General features: G+C 63.5%; 2 protein-coding genes across 2 annotated transcripts; one reads left to right on the top strand and one right to left on the bottom strand.

Moving 5' to 3' along the window:
* Window positions 1-369: 369 nt before the first annotated feature.
* LOC119236963 (olfactory receptor 5V1-like) lies at window positions 370-1317 on the top strand. Its single transcript, XM_037500894.1, has one exon. The coding sequence runs from the start codon at window positions 370-372 to the stop codon at window positions 1315-1317; it is 948 nt and encodes a 315-aa protein (XP_037356791.1).
* A 9272-nt stretch (window positions 1318-10589) lies between these two features.
* Window positions 10590-11552, bottom strand: LOC119236962 (olfactory receptor 13G1-like). Its single transcript, XM_037500892.1, has one exon. It carries the CDS (start codon window positions 11550-11552, stop codon window positions 10590-10592), a length of 963 nt encoding a protein of 320 aa, XP_037356789.1.
* Between the last annotated feature and the right edge of the window lie 5123 nt (window positions 11553-16675).

Genomic DNA, 16675 nt, shown 5'->3' with positions numbered 1-16675 from the left:
TTCTCACGTCCCAGGTGAGACAGGACCGTGTCCATCGCTGTCCTCTGACTGTTTCCCTCCCACCGTCCCTTCCAGGCCTGGGACGTCCGCAGACGGCGGATTCCCTCTTATTACTTACCGCGGTGTAGCATCCCATCACATGCATGTGACACGTGCGACGTGTGTATACACACACCGCATCGTTGTTACTGGTCTCAGGAGATGTTTTAACAGCGGTTCTACCTGTGGGGTCTCTACCTCCAACAGGACCGCCCTGACGGAGCAGCAGCCCCCGCCAAGCGGCTTCCAGATCCGCCCACTGGGCTCTTTGCATTTTTTCTAACCGGTGCTGTTGGCTCCGTCCCCGCAGGAGGACCCGGCGTGGGGGAGATGGCCGTGGACAACCGCACCGCCGTGACGCAGTTCGTGCTCATCGGGCTCTCCGACCTCCCCGAGGTGCGGTACCCCCTCTTTGTGGTCTTTGCCGTCATCTACCAGGTCACCTTGCTGGGGAACGGGGCCATCCTCCTGGCCATTGGGGCCAACGCGAAGCTGCACACGCCCATGTACTACTTCCTGGCCAACCTGTCCCTCCTGGACATATTCTGCCCGACGGCCACTGTGCCCAAGATGCTGGACAACCTCCTGACCGAGCAGAACAGCATCTCCTTCCTCGGGTGCGCTTTGCAGCTGTATTTCCTGGTGGCCCTGGCGGGGACCGAGGTCTTCCTCCTGTCTGTCATGGCTTATGACCGGTACGTGGCCATCTGCTTCCCCCTCCGTTACTCCCTCATCGTGACAAACACTCGCTGCGTCCTGCTGACGGCCGGGACCTGGGTGGCAGGGTTTCTCAATTCCTTGCTCCACACGGTGTCCACCTTCAGCCTGACTTTCTGCAGCAACAACCGGGTCAACCAATACTACTGTGACATCCCCCCGGTGGTGGCCCTGTCCTGCTCGTCCACCTATGTGGCAGAAATGCTGGTTCTAGTGATAGGGGGTATCTTGGGGATCGGTGCCTACTTGGTCACCTTTGTCTCCTACATCTACATCATCTCCACCATCCTGAAGATCCGGTCGGCGGAGGGGAAGCGCAAAGCCTTCTCCACCTGTGCGTCCCACCTCCTGGTGGTCTGCCTGTTCTATGGCACGGCCATATTCACCTACATCCGCCCCTCATCCCTTCAGCATACCCCAGCCCGAGACAGGCTGATCTCCATGCTGTACGGGGTGATCACCCCGATGCTGAACCCCATGATCTACAGCCTGAGAAACGCGGAGGTGAAGGGAGCCCTCAGGAGGGTGTGCTGTGGCCGGGGGTCCTTGCAGGCGGCCTGACGCGGCAGAGCCGCCCCTTCAGGGTCGCGGGTCGAGGATGCACAGAAGGGGCGTTTCTGCGGCTGCGTGGACGCTTGCTGCGCACGCACGGGAATCCCTAGACAGCAACCACCGCTCAGCTCCATGTGTCTGTCCGTCCGTCCATCCGTCATTGTTCCCCAGCCCGCACCCCCCTCTCTCTGCCCACCGGGACTGACCTGCATCACGACGTGCCTGTCCCCTTCCCTCGCCCAGCAGCCCCTCCTGTCTGGGGTGACCTCGTCCTGGGGCTCCCTCACGCCCGCCCTCGTGTGGGTGACGGTGGGTGCTGACCGGTCTCCTTCTCCACTGTAGCTCCCCCTCCTCCGTGTCTCTGCCGGTCCCCCTTCGCCGTGACCCGTCCCCCAGCCAGCTGCCCCTGGAGACGACGTCCCTGTCTCGGTGTCACCGCGCACTTGGCCCCTGGTTCCCGTGTCCCGCAGCCTCGCCGGCTCGCTCACACTCAGGGCCCCTTCTCTGCACATGCACACGCACACGCACACACGCTCGCACACGGGGGCACACAGGCTGGGACACCCCCGTCCTGGGAGGCCCTGTGGTCTGCGCTGCTTCCCAGCCTGGCCTCGAGCCCCTGCGCAGTCTCGCTCGGCCTGCTCCGGCCGCGCCCATTGCTCTGCGCTGAGGGCTGCGGCCACTGCCCGGCCCGGCCCCGTCACTGGAGTCGGAGCCCAGTGGGCGGCCCTCTCTGCGGCGGCCCTGCCACCCCCGATTCCGTCCTCCGCCCGTCGGCCGAGGGCCACACCGTGAGTGAGAAGCCCCGTCCCTCCCCTTGTCCCCCCCAGTCTCCTCACAAGGTCCCGGTGGTCAGCGCCGAGGGGGAGCAGCCCGGCGCCCGGGGACGGCCGTGCGGGGCCACCAGCGGGTGTGAGGGGCTGGGGCTGTGGATCCTGCAGCGGGCGTGAGGGGCCCTGCGGGGCTGGGGCTGTGGATCCTGCAGCGGGCGTGAGGGGCCCCGCGGGGCTGGGGGCTGTGGATCCTGCAGCGGGCGTGAGGGGCCCCGCGGGGCTGGGGCTGTGGACCCTGTTGCTTTGGTGCCCGGTGTCCTGCCCTGAGGCCCGGCGGCCCGTCGGTGCATAAAGGAGCGCTTGCATGACAGGCCGGCTCGTGTGTGTGATTCCCGCGCCGGCCCTGGTCCCTCACGGCCCCCGCCCCCCTGACCCCCCGCCCCCCTCGTCCCCTCCTCCTCTGGGGTGAACGCGGGGCGCCGTCCGGGGAGGCGCTGCCTGGCCGTCCCGTTCTCTGGGACCACGCTCTGGAGGAGGCCGCGTGACGGGGCGGGGCCCGTGGGCGGGGCCTCTGTGTTGGGGCGGGGCCCGTGGGCGGGGCCTGCGTGTCCAGGGCGGGGCCCGTGGGCGGGGCCTGCGTATTAGGGGCGGGGCCCGTGGGCGGGGCCTGTGTGTTTGGGGCGGGGCCTGTGGGTGGGGCCTGGTGTCGGGGCGGTGTCCGTGGGCGGGGCCTGTGCGTCGGGGTGGGGCCTGGCGCCGGGCCCGGGGGTCTGGTCCTGGGCGGGGGCGTCTCCGCGCGGGGCCCGGGGGTGCCGGCTCCAGCGAGCGCGTCTGTCCCCCGGGGCTGCTCACGCCCGCGCGTCCTTGTGCCGCGCAGTGTCCGCCGCCGAGGGCAGCCCCGAGCCGGGCTGCGCCGCGGACGCGCGAGTGTCCCGGGGCCGGCCTGGGCCGCCCGGGGTCCCCGTTCCTGGACACACGGCGGGGCCGGCCGTGGGCAGCGGGCCGGACTGGGCCCGAGCTGCTCCGGGGTCAGGGGTGGCCGCGGCACTGTCTGGGCAGCCCGGCCGCGGGCCGCGTGGCCGTGTCTGCTCGCCCTGCCTCAGGGCCCAGCTCTGACCGGGCCTCCCGGAGGGCGCCCGGCCGGGCCTGCGGGTCCTCACGGCAGGGAGAGCGGGAGGATCCCTGGGGCGGCAGCGCCGCGTCCCCACCCTGAGCGGCCAGAGCCGGACCTGGGAGGTGGGGGTCCCCGTGCGGGCGCGAGTCACGCGGGGGGCCCGAGGGCAGGTGCTGGGGCGCCTCTCTGCCCCACAGGCCCGAGGTGGCCTGGGGTAGTGGCCAGGCAGGAAGGTGGACACGCATGGAGGAGGCTCGCGTGCGGGGCAGCAGCGGCCGGGCAGGCGGCACCAAGTGTTTCCTGCGGCGTCTCCCATGAGAATCCGTAGCCGACATGGAGATGGAAATGAGGGCCCAGAACCATCTTCTGGGGGCCCCAAGCCGCAGGGGAGGCCAGAGCCAGTTGGGGCGCAGGGCCTGGGGCAGGGCCGGAAGTGCTGCGCTCACCTGCGGAAGGCGCCTGCACCGCAGCCTCGCAGGGGAGCCCTGAGGCCGGTCCAGGGGGCCAAGCAGGCGCGGGGAGGGAGAGGGGCCGGTCTCGCACTGGCCGTCCACATAGATGGGCCCAGCACCCCTCCTGGGCCCCACCAGCACCCCGGCAGGACGGCCAGCACCGGCCTACAGCGGCCCCTCCCTGGGAAGGCCTGCGAGCAGGGCCTGTGGGCCGGAGGGTGCCGACCAGCCCCGGGGGAGGGACCCCGGCATTCGGGCAGGGCGCAGGGTGTGACTTGCCGCAAAGCCCGTGCAAGGGCAGAGGCAGGTGCTGGCGGGAACAGCAGAGGACTCGCGCGTGAAGCACAGAAACCGGCAGGGCCAGCGGGAACGCGCTCCCGAGGCCGAGGGGGGGGGCAGAAGGGCCGGAGGGACGCTGGCGGGAAATGAGAGGTTTCAGGGAGAGAATGAAAAGGCAAATGCAGGCGTGGCGTGAATGCAAAGAGAGGAACGCCGCTGTGCTCGGGAGTCTACGCGGAGCAAAAAAGCCACCCTGGGCAGAGTCGGGGACTAGAGGCCCAGAGCCGGCTGGGGACACGCCCTGGGAGGGGCCTGGGGTGCAGCTCGGCCAGCGGGCTGGGGGCCACCTGGGGCTCCTCCCCTCCCCTTAAAGCAGCGCCCAGCAGGGTCCTCGGTAGCCATGCTGCTCTTGGGGCGGCCATGTGGGCCCCCAGCTTCCCTGCGACTTCTCCTGGGGGGCACCCGAGTCCGGAGCTATCTCTGAGGTTGTCATCAGGTCCGACACCTTCTGTCCTCTGCACCTGGCCTGAGGCCACGGCTGCGCGGAGTCAGCCCAGTGGGAGGATTCGGGGTTCCCGGTGCTGCCCAGGGCCTGGGTGGAGGCACCACTGTTTGTGCGAGGCCATGCTTGGTCCCTGTGGCCACACTGCACACTCCTGGGCCCAACTCAGAGGCCTGGCCCCTCCTCCCCCGCTGACCCCTCCTCAGGCCTCTGAGTTGGGCCCAGGAGGCCAGGCCAGGGGCCAGGGGGCAGCGTCCCACCACATGCTGCGTGGAGGGGGCGGCCACGCGGGGCAGACCCAGGGCTGCACTGCTCCTGACCCCGGCCGAGGGTAAGGCCCAGCGCCCAGAGGGGACGCAGCTGGGGGCCCTGTAGGCCTGGCGGGTGTGGGGGGCAGGCGGGGGAAGGCCCAGTGGGGAGTGGGACGGCGAGTCTCTGCACCTGCAGAGTGGCCTGCGCAGCTGAGCCGCATCCCTGGTGCCACTTGCTGGGGCTGCCTCTTGCCTCTGAGTGTGTGTCTGAGTACATGTGAGATGGACGTGCCAAGGTTTGCACACTTGCATTTGTCACTGAGAACCTGCGGTTGAGTATTAACGTGTGAGCATTCCTGAGTGTTGTGTTTGCACGTCTGTGAGTGGTTCTGCTTGCACTTGCACTTGCACGGCCACCTGAACACCCCACCCGAGCAGGCCTGAGCATCTGCAGCTGCTCCTACACCTGAGTATGTGTACTTGGGTCGTTCTCATCATTCATGGAATGTGCATCTGGGTGCTCATTTGTCGGCATTCCTGGGGGTGTGCTTGAATATCTATGCTTGGCTGCTACTGAGTTTTATAGTTCACTTTTTATATCTATGTGTATTTATATTTATATCTATATCTGAGCATTTGTATTTATGTTTGGGTTTACTTCAGTGTCCACACCTGAGCCTGGCTCGCATCTAAGCACACGTTGGGGTTTGTGCACGGGGCGAGCCCCCCTCAGGCACACCAGTGCTGTTGTCTGTGCCTGCAGGGCCCGTGAGCCCGGCCTCGGCCAGCGCCTGCTCTTGACAGTGGAGGACGCACCGCACCGTCTGACTGTCACAAGCGAGTCTGGGCGCATGAGGAAAACGAGACAGAGAACAAAGCAGTTTGCTGGGAGCTGGGAGCCAGGCCTGCAGGGTGTGTCCCCTGGGTGCTGGGAGCCAGGCTTGCAGGGCACGTCCCCTGGGCCCCCGCCACGGCTGTGCCAGCTCCGCGATGCGGTGTCCCCACAAGGGCATCCGGACACGTTGACGGGAGGGGCAGATGCAAGCTTCTGCGTCTCTCACATAGATGAAATAAGCCTCAGGGCGCCTCCTTTTCCCCCCTCTGGCCGCCCTCAGCGAGGCCTGCAGCTGCACCGCCTGCCTGCGCCAGGAGACTCGTTAGCTGCGCTTCCAACAATTAAAAAGTTTTAATTGTGTGGCAGTTGCCAGCGCTTGCATCTGCAGCTCCCAGGAGATGGGAGCTTGTTAGGGCACCCCTGGGGCTGGCCCGCTCCAGGCCTCCTGCAGGGGATGAGGCCATGTGCCCCTGCGGAGCCGGGAGGCGGCGCAGGAGGAACTGCAGGAAAAGTTTGGGGCTCCCAGGAGCAGACGCAGCTCTTGGCACGAGCCAGGTGCTTTCCGTCGTTAAGCACGCAGGGCTGTCACTCTTGAGGGAGGTGCAGAGGGCGTCCGCCTGTCCTTGCCACCCGGACAGCAGGTGCTGGTGCTGTTCCGGTGACACCTGCCTGTGCAGTGACACCTGCCTGTGCTGGTGACACCTCACTGTGCAGTGACACCTCCTTGTGCAGTGGCAACCACCTGTGCTGGTGACACCGATCTGTGCTGGTGACACCTGTCTGTGCAGTGACACCTGTCTGTGCTGGTGACACCTACCTGTGCTGGTGACACCCATCTGTGCTGGTGACACCTGTCTGTGCAGTGACACCTGCCTGTGCTGGTGACACCTGCCTGTGCTGGTGACACCTGTCTGTGCTGGGGACACCTGTCTGAGCTGAGAGGAGCTGGTGCTGCCTGCACTCCAGCTTGCCGCGGGCAGCCCAGCATCCCAGCCAGAGGTCCTGGCACCCCCACGGCAGCACTTGGAGGGAGGACTCCAGGTGGTGACAGGGCTGTGCCTTGCTATGTGAGGCTGTGACAGGTGGGATGACATCAGGAGCGAGTGCAGGTGGGCGTCGGGTGGATGTAGAGGCCCATGCTGCCCCCACGGTGCCCCCCCAAGTCGCCGCTTGGCTCTCTCACATCAGCACTCGTCTCTTACTCACAAAGGACAAGAACGGGGTAGAAAATTCCAGGAGTAAAGTCAATACCTGGCACCATCTCGTAAAACATTAGGGGAGACATGGCACGGAGGGTGGCTGATGGCCGCTCCCTCAGCATCTCCCCCCACCCAGCCTGGACCCCCCACCCCACCCCGCTCCCCTGCTTCGGCATGGGCACCGCGAACCACAAGCTGCCTGGCTCCGGGGGGCCGGGAAGGTGCCCCCCCCCCCGCTTTCCCCTCAGCGATACACTGACTCCAAGACTCCTGATCCTGCTTGTGCGTGTGCGTGTCCGTGTCCGTGTGTGTGTGTGCAAAGAGAGGGGAGAGCATGCGGACACGTGTGTTATGTCTGGTCAGCGTGTCGGCCCGCAGCCCCTCTCTGCCCTGTGTGGCGGCGGCGGGAGTGCCGCCTCCTCGCGGCATGGAGAGGCATAGTGGGGCCCCCGGAAGGAAGGTGAAGGTCCACGTGCAGCTGTGACATGACACCAGCACGGACTGCGTGTCCACCTCATCTCGCACGTGGCCTGGGGCCCATGGGGTCCAGTGAGCCCCACGGGACGTCGGTGTGGCCACATCACGGGTGCCGGTGCTCAGCAGGGGCAGCAGCTCCAGACGCCTCCTGCTCACAGCTGCGGGGGGGAGCGCCTGTGCAGTGGGGGGAGCTCCTGGGCGGTGGGAGGACATCTGGGCGGTGGGAGGAGCACCTGGATGTTGGGAGGAGAACCCGGGCCGTGGGGGGAACACCTGGGCGGTGGGGGGACCCAGGATAGGGGCCCAGGATGCGTGTGCAGGGGCCTCAGGACCGCCCCCTAAAAAGCAGTGCGTGACCAGCAGGCCGGACTCTGGGCGGCGTCTGGGGTGGGGGCGGCTGTCGCCCCGGCTGCTCTAAGCGGGCATGTTCTCAGCTGCGAGGAGGAGGGAGGTGCAGGCCGCCTGCTGGGGTCACGTCCTGTGTTTCTTTTCTTTTTTTTTTTTAAAGTAGGATCCTGAGAGTATTTTTTTTTTAAAGATTTATTTATTTATACAAGCACTGGGTACAGTCAGAAGCGCGGGAGGGTGAGAGGATCCACCAGAGCCAGAGCGGGGAGCAGAACAGGCAGAAGGACCGAGGTACACTGCTGAGGGGAGCAGCGGGCGGGGCAGGAGAGGTCTGCGCGCCATGTGGGACCCTCCTCAGTGGCCAGGGAGCAGCTGGGGATCAAACCGGCGCTGCAGAGGCTGCGGGCAGCTTCGCAGCCCAGCGCTCAACCACTGCACCACCAGGGAGGCCCACGTCCTGTGTTTCTTGGTGGAAGTGGGGCCCCAGTGACTCGGGGTGACTCTGGGTCTGGCTGCAGGAACACCCGTGGTCCTGGCACCACCCCGGGCATCTCAGCTGCCAGGTCGACCTCCTTAAACAAGGCCCCAGCGCCTGGTCCGCGTCAGGCGATTTCCTGCCGCTTGTGTTTGTGCCACTGACTCGGGGGTAGAAATCAGCCGACTGTCCCATGTCGCTTTGGGGGGCACCCCGGGGCTCCACGGGTTCCTGGAGCTCGGTCACGTGGACGTGCAGGGGACCCCAGCCCGAGCCACGCCTCTGGCCAGTGGCTGTCCCACGGGGCCGGGGCTTGGCCGCTCGTGGCCTCGCTGCCGGTCACGGCGACGTACGGACTTGGGTGTTTTCAACTGTTTCGTTGCTCACAGAAGCCCCGGCTTCCCCTGACAGCTGCGTGGGGCCCGGGCCTAGCCTGCTGGCGCCGCGCGCTCCGGGCACCTGGAACGGCCCCTCGCCCCTCGGCTGCTGGCAGGCACGCCGGCGTCGCGTCTCCAAGGCCAGCTCTGGCCCTTGCTCCGGCGCCCACCTGGTTTTGCCGGACGACGGGTCTCACGGGGCAGCTGGCCTTGGCCGCGGCTCGGAGCCACTCAACATGTTCTGTGCTTGGGCTAGAACTGGGGTCTAAAGTTGACTTTGGTTGGGTTTAAGGAAATTTTAACTTCAATTGCTGCGCAAGATGAAGATATTTATATGACCCGAGGGTCCAAAGCACAAAATCAAGCACAAAGAAGCGTCTATTTCTGCTTGAGCTGCGCTGTGGCCTTCCTGTCAGCGCGAGCGTCTCAGATGCCCACAAGCGGACGCTCAGCTGTGCCTCCCGGGGCTGGCTCCACGGGTGCTTCGTGCAGACACACACACACACACACACACCAGGCACACACACACACAGAGACACACATGCACACACAGATAGACATACACAGGCACACGCAGGCACACACCCCATGGGCAGGAATGTCTGTGCTGCTTTGATCCTCTGAAACCTCTGACGCGCACAGGGCCCCTCTCCCGGGCAACACACGATTCCTTCTGGAAAGGCCGTCCAGGCGCTCATGGAGCGCCCATCCCGGGCCGGCCGCCGGGGCTCCCGCAGGCTCTGCACACCCGTGTTCCGTCTCACCAGTTCAAGCGTCTACATTGTGGGCATTTCTGCCACTGGGCCTTGGTTTAGTCATTTTGGGGGTTTATATAATTTGTGATTTATTTGCTTTTTATTTTCACTTCTTCCATTGGACAATGTCTTTTTAAAGAGAATCATTTTATTCATGTTTAATTATAAAAGGAAAAGCAAGAAAACAAAAGCCTCCAAACCAGCTTTCAGTGGATTAATCAGCCAAACTTAGGAGTGACATTGGACTCACGAACCAGAAGCTCGCCGAGTCGCCGGCTCAGCGCTGCCACCGGCCGCGTTCCAGGGCTCGTGGGCGGAGCCGACCTTCGGCCTGGCTCACACACCTGCGCCAGGTGACAGCTCGGCCGCTTTGCCCTTTTGCAGGCAGTCGTGGACGCCTGCGGGGCGGCGGGAGCAGAGAAGCAGGGAAGCCGCAGAGTCCCATCTGGAAGGAAGTTCAGGATGAGTTTCCTCTTAAGAGTGTCCACTTACAGCAAAAAACCTGAATGGAAATTAGTGTCAGTGCTTCAGACGATAATCCCACCATTTCCAGCTATGTCTGTCGTTACTTAGCTTCAGAAAAAGAAACTCACTCAGGCAATTGCATTTGCTCTTTATAAAGGATTTCACTGATACTGTTAATTTGACTTCCATGTGGCTTTTGTTGGCGAAGGAGAGGGCGTGCTGGGGGAGGGCCTCTCTGAGCTTAGTTCTAAAGAAGCAAGCAAGGGAGGGCAGCCCCGACACCATCCCCTCAGCTTGTGGGTCCGATAGCCGGGGGAGCTGTTCTCATGCTGATGGTCGACACATCACAGCTCGTTTTTTCTTCTAGGTATTTTATAGTTTGGGGGCTTCTATCTTTATAATCCACTTTGAGTTCATTTTTTGAGTGGTGTGAGAGAGTGATCTAGTTCCATTCTTCTGCGTGTGGCTGTCCAGCTTTCCCAGCACAATTTGTTGGAGAGATTTTCCTTTCTCCAGAGTATAGATTCTTGGCCCCTTCGTCGTAGATTAACTGTCCACAGGTAGGTAGGGTTATTTATGAGCTCTTGATTCTGTTCCATTGCTCTGTGTGTCTGTTTTTGTTCCAGTACCAGGCTGCTTTGATTACTGTAGCTTTGTTGTATCGTTTGAAGTCTGGGAGTGTGGCAGCATGTGCAGCGAGGCCTGTGAGGTGGTGCGCACGTGGCTCTGTGCTCACCGGGGAAACACGGCCTCGGATACGGAGGGTGCCGTGCTGGGAGCAGGAGGGGCTTCCATGCTTGGTGGGGAAAGTCTTCATAAAGAACATTTTGGAAAGGTGTGATGTCAGCAGAGACATGGGACGAGAGTTGGTGCCATTTGTAAATGGGGATTAGGGCGGTGACTTGTGGGGTGAGGCATCTTGCTCTTTAGGGGGAGCCGAGTTGCCGGTGGAGGTGGCCCTGGTGGCCGGGCTGGGTGTTCAGGAGGTGATGCCCATGCGGGCGGCCCTCCCCTGGCCCTCAGGTTTCAAGCACGCGAAGAGCCTCCGGACCCCGGCCTGCATCTCCTTATTCCGGAAGCTGTACACGATGGGGTTGAGGGTGGGCGTCACGAGCGTGTAGAGGGCAGCCACGATCTTGTCCCTCTGGAAGGAGTAGCTGGAGGCCGGGCGGATGTAGGTGTAGATGACTGGGGTGTAGTAGAGCGACACCACGATGAGGTGTGAGGAGCAGGTGGAGAAGGCCTTCCTCTTGCCCTCAGCCGAGCGGATGCGCAGGACGGCGGCCACGATGAAGCCGTAGGACACGCAGGTGAGCGCAAAGTCGCCCACGGCCAGGGTGAGGTCGGCCACGTACACCATCACCTCATTGACGTGCACGGGGCTGCAGGACAGGGCCAGCAGGGGCGGGATCTCGCAGAAGAAGTGGTCGATGGCGTTGGGCCCACAGAAGCTCAGCCGCAGGATGAGCCCGGTGTGCACCCCAGAGTTGGTGACAGCCACGGCCAGGACACCACCCAGCAGGGCCGCGCAGGCGCGGGGGCTCATGACGGCGCGGTAGCGCAGCGGGCGGCACACGGCCACGTAGCGGTCGTAGGCCATGGCGGTGAAGAGCACCATCTCGGCCCCCAGCGACCAGGTGAAGACGAAGAGCTGGGTCATGCAGCCCCCGTAGGAGATGGCCCGGCCCGCCGGCAGCATGGCCGCCAGCATCTTGGGCACGACGCTCGTGGTGCAGACCACGTCCACGGCGGCCAGGGCCAGCAGGAGGGCGTACATGGGCGTGTGCAGAGTGGGGCTGTGGACGATGGCCGCCACGATGAGCAGGTTGCCGAGAAAGGCCACCAGGTACATGCCGAGGAAGACAACGAACAGGACCGGCCGCAGCTCGGGCCTGGGGCTGAGGCCCAGGATGATGAACTCGGTCACCGCGCTGCCGTTCATCCTGCTGGGGTGGGGGGCCTAGGAGGGGGCGCGGCCCCCCACGCCGTGTCCTCCGGTCTGCAGGCGGGGCCCGCTGCCTGGGGCGCCCGCGTCCGTCAGCGACTCCCGTAAGCTGAAGGGTGAGGGGAAGAGGGGTCAGAAGGGCAAGCGCCTCCACGTGTTCCTCCCGCTGTGAGCGGCGGCGCGTCAGCGCGTGGGGAGCGTGTGTGCGCGTCCCGCGACCCCGTCCCGTCTCCGCGACCGGCTGCCTCCCGAACGTGCGAGGGGAGCCTCTGAGCAGAGACGGTAGGGGACATTGGGGAAGCCCTGGCGCCACATTCTGGGGCTGGACCCGTCCACATTCTGGGGGTGCCGAGGGCGGCGCACGGAAGTGAGGACGGTGGCCGGGCCTGGCGTGGGGTGGGGGGGCAGGCGGGCACCACACAGCCGCAGGCCACCGCCGGGCCCCCGAGCCTCATCTGCCTCTTTCCCAAAACGGAATAAATTGGGGCAAATCTGAGGGACTTCAGAGGGAGGGAGGGAGGACGTCCCCAGGGGAAGAGGAAGACGCAGCTCGGGGAGCTAGTTCCCCGCAAGGCTGGCGGCGCGGGGCGCCCGCTCCATAGGGGTCCTCCCCCCACGCTGGCTTTCCCTGCCCGGGCCTGCGGAGGCCGCTTCGCAGTCACCGGTCAGCGCTGTGTGGACACCAGGCCCCCGGGGAGCCCGGGGAGGCGCTGGCTGTTGGAGGACGTACTAGGGAGGGGCTTTCTCCTTGTTCCTTGGCTCTGTCGAGACCACCTTGGCTCCGACTCGTGAGCAGACGCGGAAGACACGTCACCGTGGAGACCAGTGCCGGGCCCGAGGGTGGGCGTGGACGAACCTGGGGGACCGCTGCAGCTGGCCAGAGCCCCTGCTGGCCACTTTAGGCCAGACCCACGGGCATGGTGCCCGCGGCGGTGGCTGGAGGGGCTGGGAGAGGGGGCTGTGCTCGCGAGGAGGTGGGACTGGGGCAGGAGACCCGTGAGGTGCTGGGGTTGGAAGTTCAATTGGAATAATCTGGAACATCTGGAGCATCACGTGGATATAGTGACGTGACTCATCTCTGAAATGCTGAGTGTGGCGCGCGGGGTCTGTCTGCCGTCGGAGGGGGGCCTGGCCTGCGCTCTCCGGGGTGACCTGGGACCGCGCCCTCCCCATATGCTCAGCCGAGCCCCCAGACAGGCACCCCGTGCACCGGGCCCTCCTCGGACGAGGAAAGGGAAGCGTCAGTCTCCCTCACGGGTCTGCCCTCCCCAGCAGAGCGACGCTGCCCCCCACCTCACGTGCCCCGGGGTCATCCCTCCCGATCCCTGCGAAGCCAGCACGAGGAAGGCAGAGCGCAGGCGCTCGGCCAAGCCTCCTGCTGGACGACCAAGGGGTGGGACGCCCCGGCTCTGGAGCACAGGGTGTGCGGGCCGTGCCAAGCAGCCCCTCCCTGGGCAGGGGATGCCCTGGCTAGCCTCCGGGCTCGGTGCTGGCCCACCGTTGGGGGCTACTTTGTGCAGCCGGGTGAGCCCTGAGGGGCTGGCCACGCTCGCTGGAGGAGGGGCCAGCCATGGGCCAGAGGACTCGCTGTCCACTCCTGGGGAACCGAGATGGTCTTCAGTCCACAGGCCCTCGGCGTGGCCAGTGGTTCCTACAGCACTCGCAACGAGACGGACCTGGCCGGGGTGTCCTTGAGCCTACGGGCACAGTGTCCAGCCAGCAGCGTGGACGGGCACAGTGTCCAGCCAGCAGCGTGGACGTGTCTTCCAGGTTTTACGAATCAAGACCCACGGACTTTGGCCTTGTCCCTGCCGCTCCCCACGCCTGGCATGATCTGTTTGCTTTAGTCATGTTTAACCCAACTCAGATTTTCTATAGATTTAAGTTTAGAGATAAAAAAATCAGTGAAAGTGCTCAGACTAGGTCGGCGCCGAGGCTTCAAACTTTGACCAGGACTCCTTTGTATTTTTGTATTTTTAAAGCCCCTTCTCTGAGGCTCAGACTCACGACTGGGGGAAGGTGATTGTGAGGAGCTCGGGGCTGCTTGGAGGATTAAATAAAATGTGAGCCTTTAACCCAATTCTTAGCCCACACCGAGTTCTTCGTCCAAGTCCTGTGACATTCTCAGAAGTCACAGTTTCAACATATGGGATTTCGAAATTACTAATGAGGCAATTTTAAATATTTTACTGGAAGAAAAGAATCCAAAAATATATCTGAAGCTGTTGAACAACCGTTGTAGCTAAAGAATAAGCAGATTGGGTACGACAAAGAGGATCCAGTGAATTCTAATCCCAACAAAGACGTCTCTGGTCGACGAATATTCACATCACGCCAGCTGCCGTGAGGCCCGAGGGGGCCTGTTCAGCCAGGACACGGGTGGGGGCGACACGGGGTGCAGGCCTGAGAGGGCGGCCATGCCAGGCATGCTGGGCAGTGGGCCGGGCTGCAGGGAGTGTTCAGGGGACTCTCAGACTGTGCTCACAGGGAGCGCCGGCTTGTGGGACGACTTCAGTTTAAGTAAATTTAACACGAGGATTTGCTTGTGACTCTAGCCCTCTCGGAAGCTTTTCTAGGGGCAGCAGGGACATTGCGGGGTCAGCACCCACCCTCCCCCACAGGCCGTGTCCTCACAGGCCAGCTGAGCCCTTGCAGGCGGCCGTCCCGGCCAGAGGGGGGCGGGTGGACACTAGAGGGGCAGCCTGTCCCTCAGGAGCCCGCGGCCAGGCACCCGCTGCAGGCCTCTCGCCCACCCGTCAGGAGGTGCCAGAACTGCTGGGCTGGCCTCTCTCAGCAGGACCGGCCCAGGAGGGGCGTCTGCTCTCGTGTCTCACCCCACCCGCTTGTCTACACGCCCAGACCCACACTCCGGCCCGCCAGCCCACGGCCTCCTGATGGAGGAAACGTCACTGTACATCAAACCAGAACTCGCAGGACTTCTAGCTACAGTCGCGGCAAACACACGACCCAGACTTTCCCGCCCTGTCCACTCTGAGGGCATAGGCCGCCGCCGGGTCCGCGCCACCCAGACCATCTTACTGGGGGGTGGGCGCCCCCAGACCCCTCCAGGCCCCCACACCCAGCAACAGCTGCCACTCCCTTGCCCGGACCAGGCCTCTGGGGATGGGCATTTCACTGGGCAGCGCCACCCTAGGCTGCCCCTGTTGGCTGTGGGCTTTGACCACCCGGCAGTGGCTCCTTCACCTGCTGACCTGAGTGGCTGCACCCCTGGGTGCCGGGAGTCACCTGCTAAGACCATGGGGTGCGAGTGTCCCCAGAACTGCCCACAGCGTCTCAGCGGGGGCCCCAGAGGCGGGGCACTGGGGGGTTGTCCCGCTAACATGTGTGGGTATCTCCTCTCTTGGCTTCTCTCATGGGGGGCTTGTCTTGTCTCTGCGCAGGTGGCATCAGCATGGGGCTCTGTGGGGAGCGGTCACTGGCCCGGGGACTGGTCACAGGCTGGGGCAGCGGCCCCAGCTGAGGAGGCCATGCCAGAGGGGTTTGGACAGTGGTGAGAAGAGGCACCCCAAGGCCCCAGGCAGATGAGCGCTCCTGCCAAGTGCAGCCGGCCTGCTGACCGCCCTCGGCCCAGCGTGTGCGCGTTTGCGGGCAAAGACTAGAGACAGAGCTGGTGGGGCAGCCCAGCCTGACCGGTCCCCTGCCAAGGTGGGGCTGAGGCTGCTGGGCTTGCGCCCCCCTGGGTACTCACTGCAGCCACTTGTGGGACGTAGCCATGTCCAGCAGCACGGGTGCGGTCCCAGGAAGGCTGGAGTGGGTGGGGCGGCCGCAGGCCCCTTTATGCCTCGCGGTGCTGCCTGCTGCGCAGGGAAGGCGCCTCCTGACCGCGAACGGGGCCCCAGGGATGGCGTCCTCGCTGCAGGCGGCTCCCAGCGGCTCCCAGAGGAGCCGTTAAAACGCCCCCGTGGATGAGTAATGGCGCCGCAAGGCCTGGCACCTCCTGCGCCTCTTGCAGGCCAGGGCACCCCAAGACAGCATCTGGGCAGGGATCTGGGCACCAGGGCTCAGCGGCCTTGTAGAGACCCTGGGTGGGCAGCGGGCAGCGGCATCCACGCCGGGTGCCTCCCAAGGGAGGAGAAGCCGGAGCAGGGCCGGGGCCAGGGTCGGACCCCACACTCGCCCGCCAGCCCTGGCCGCTGGAGGCCGCAGGCAGCTAGGGGACCTCTGGGCCTTCAGGTCAGCCTCCTGCCCCCTCTGGGGCTGGGCGGCGTGACCTGTGCTGCCCCGGGGCGACCATGACACTTTGGTCTCCTGCTGTGGACATTCCTGTTAAATCCCTTTCTTTGACTGAATTTAAATATTTTTATTATCCCGCTTTAAGTGAACAATCAGGACTTCTGCGTTCAGTCAGCTGCCAACACCAGTGCACTGATTGTGAGTGTCAGCATGGCATTTCATATTTCCATTATATTTTTTGTTGTGTATATATATCATATTCTTCATCCAAATCTAGGGTGTTGTATTGTGAGATTTTGTAGCACACATGTGCTATATATTTAATATGTTGATGTATTGAATAAAGAATGTTATCTTGGGCCTCCCCTGGTGGCGCAGCGGTTGAGCGCTGGGCTGTGAAGCTGCCCGCAGCCTCTGCACCACCAGTTTGATCTCCGGCTGCTCCCCGGCCACCGGAGGAGGGTCCCACATGGCGCGCAGACCTCTCCTGCCGCCCGCTGCTCCCCTCAGCAGTGTCCTTCGGTCCCTCTGCCTGCTCTGCTCCCCGCTCTGGCTCTGGTGAATTCTCTCACCCTCCCGCGCTTCTGACTGTACCCAGTGCTTGTATAAATAAATAAATAAATAAATCTTAAAAAAAAAGAATGTCATCTCACATGAAGTACATATATATATTTGTAGAATTTCCATTTTATTTAATTTTTCTCCATCTTTTTACATGTTTCTCCTAACTTCATCTTTAATCTTTTATTTTTAAAAATATATCTAACACAGCTATTTTTACCCTCAACTACTGAATGTCTAACTCTCTCGTGAATCCGCTTGCGTGTGTTCTTGTTATCTCTGAAACTGCTGCTGTTCTTTCTTTTGAGGGGTTCTTCATAACATTCAGTCTCCGCGTGGAACAAATGGGGCCGGTGGGGGGAGAG

This window comes from Talpa occidentalis, unplaced genomic scaffold, assembly GCF_014898055.3.
Source record: "Talpa occidentalis isolate TD23 unplaced genomic scaffold, MPIMG_talOcc4v2.1 talOcc4.9, whole genome shotgun sequence".
Taxonomy (NCBI): Eukaryota; Metazoa; Chordata; class Mammalia; order Eulipotyphla; family Talpidae; genus Talpa; species Talpa occidentalis.
Note: the sequence above shows the minus strand (reverse complement) of the source record. Positions and strands in the feature narration are given on the sequence as shown.

What these genes read in the sequence shown, in the direction of transcription:
- LOC119236963 (XM_037500894.1), top strand. Translation starts at nt 370, where the DNA reads ATGGCCGTGGACAACCGCACCGCCGTGACGCAGTTCGTGCTCATCGGG.
- LOC119236962 (XM_037500892.1), bottom strand. Translation starts at nt 11,552, where the DNA reads ATGAACGGCAGCGCGGTGACCGAGTTCATCATCCTGGGCCTCAGCCCC.